At 44.7% G+C, this 1,704-nt stretch overlaps 1 protein-coding gene across 1 annotated transcript in view; it reads left to right on the forward strand.

Moving 5' to 3' along the window:
- Positions 1 to 207, forward strand: part of LOC135822484 (regucalcin-like) — a 22,742-nt gene extending 22,535 nt beyond the window's left edge. The window contains exon 15 of the mRNA XM_065335259.1: positions 29 to 207. Coding sequence (XP_065191331.1) covers positions 29 to 119 — 91 coding nt within the window. The 3' untranslated portion in view covers positions 120 to 207. The remainder of the gene's footprint in view (positions 1 to 28) is intronic.
- The last annotated feature ends 1,497 nt before the right edge of the window (positions 208 to 1,704 follow it).

Consider the following 1,704-nt stretch of genomic DNA (forward strand, 5'->3'; position numbering starts at 1 on the left):
ATCTATGTATCCCTCTCTCCTTGCCTAGTCGGGATGATGACGATGTACATGCTGGCAAGCTGCACCGCATCACAAACCTTGGCGCTACAGGCTTTGCTGGTCAGCCTTACATTGCCTAGATCCGACCCACTGTCCCAACATTGCACCTGCAACCAAGCAATACCAGCTGTGTACAACTAGTAGCAGCTCCAGTGAGCTATTCATTGATTCCACTGGACTGCAAGGTGTAGGAGTATTCCTCGTGGAACAAGTAGTTCGGGTGTCATTTTATTTTATCATACGCTATGTCTTTTAGGATCGCAAAGAACTTTGTCTATTTCATTTCTTTTTAAAAAAATCAAATGTTATCCTTTGCCTTTGCCTCGGTAGATTACCATGTGATTTCAAGCTGGTCTTGGCCACTAACTATTAATGTCATTCTAAACTCTTTTTTTTAAGGGATTTCTCATCCTGTCACCTGCTGATTCTCTCTGCTCTGTCGTTGTTGTGTTAGTTTCTATCCCATTCACAATACTTAGTGCTACTGCTTTTTGCGACACGGCATGCGACTTGCAACACCTGCGTTAAGGTGTGGTGAGCCCATACTGAGTGGGATCTTTTCCAAGTCCACCCAGAGCTTGGGGATTTCAGGGGTGTCGGCCGTTGGGCGGAACAATAGCCATCTCTCCAAGATTCGTTTTCAACCTCTCTCCTCTCTCCCAGGAGACCCTCGTGGCCAGTTTTTGGCAGTGGGCAAGTACAAGTACTGTAAATATACAAAATTTCGGCGTTGCAAAATTTCGGCACTTCATGATTTTTGACATTTCGGCGGCGATTTATTTTCGGCGTGGGGTAGAGGACATGGTATTGCGACAGATGCTGTGAAAAATTTCATCGGCGTTTTAATTTAGGCGTTTTGGGTCGGTGCCGAATATAGCCGAAATTAAATAGCTGCCGAAAATTTGTATATTTACAGTAGTAGTAGGTTTTTCATTTTGACCCGACGAGACCATACGACGCCTGCAGATCACAGCACGAACAGTTCACCAGCCACACTCCACGAAAGCAAGTAGTAGTACTCCTGACAAGTCTTGTTTCGTTCCATAGAGATAATAACGGGGAACTCATCAGAGGAGAAGCAGTTGTTGAATGAAGGGGTTTAGCTGAATAATGCTATTTTATAGAAACGATATTGGCGCACTGAGGTGTAAACACTCAACTAACTCACATTCTCATTGTGAATGATTTAGCACTTGTGATAGTTGTGTCTGGTAGGGTTCAGAACACCTCCATTCTGCACTATTCCTTTTGTGTTGATATGTCACATATGTGAGTTAGTTGAGTGTTTACACCTCAGTGCGCCAATATCGTTTCTATAAAATAGCATTATTCAGCTAAACCCCTTCATTCAACAACTGCTTCTCCTCTGATGAGTTCCCCGTTATTATCTCTATGGAACGAAACAAGACTTGTCAGGAGTACTACTACTTGCTTTCGTGGAGTGTGGCTGGTGAACTGTTCGTGCTGTGATCTGCACGGGCGTCGTATGGTCTCGTCGGGTCAAAATGAAAAACCTACTACCACTGTATTTGACGGACCTATTGAAGATGGCACAACGAATTATATTACTGTAGTTAGAACAACTTACAAGTGTGTGTGTGGGGGGGGGGGGGAGAGTCTGGCGGTGCGTGCATGGCGGTGCGTGCATGTGTGGGGGATTTTTGG

Source organism: Sycon ciliatum, chromosome 8 (genome assembly GCF_964019385.1).
Source record: "Sycon ciliatum chromosome 8, ocSycCili1.1, whole genome shotgun sequence".
Classification (NCBI taxonomy): domain Eukaryota; kingdom Metazoa; phylum Porifera; class Calcarea; order Leucosolenida; family Sycettidae; genus Sycon; species Sycon ciliatum.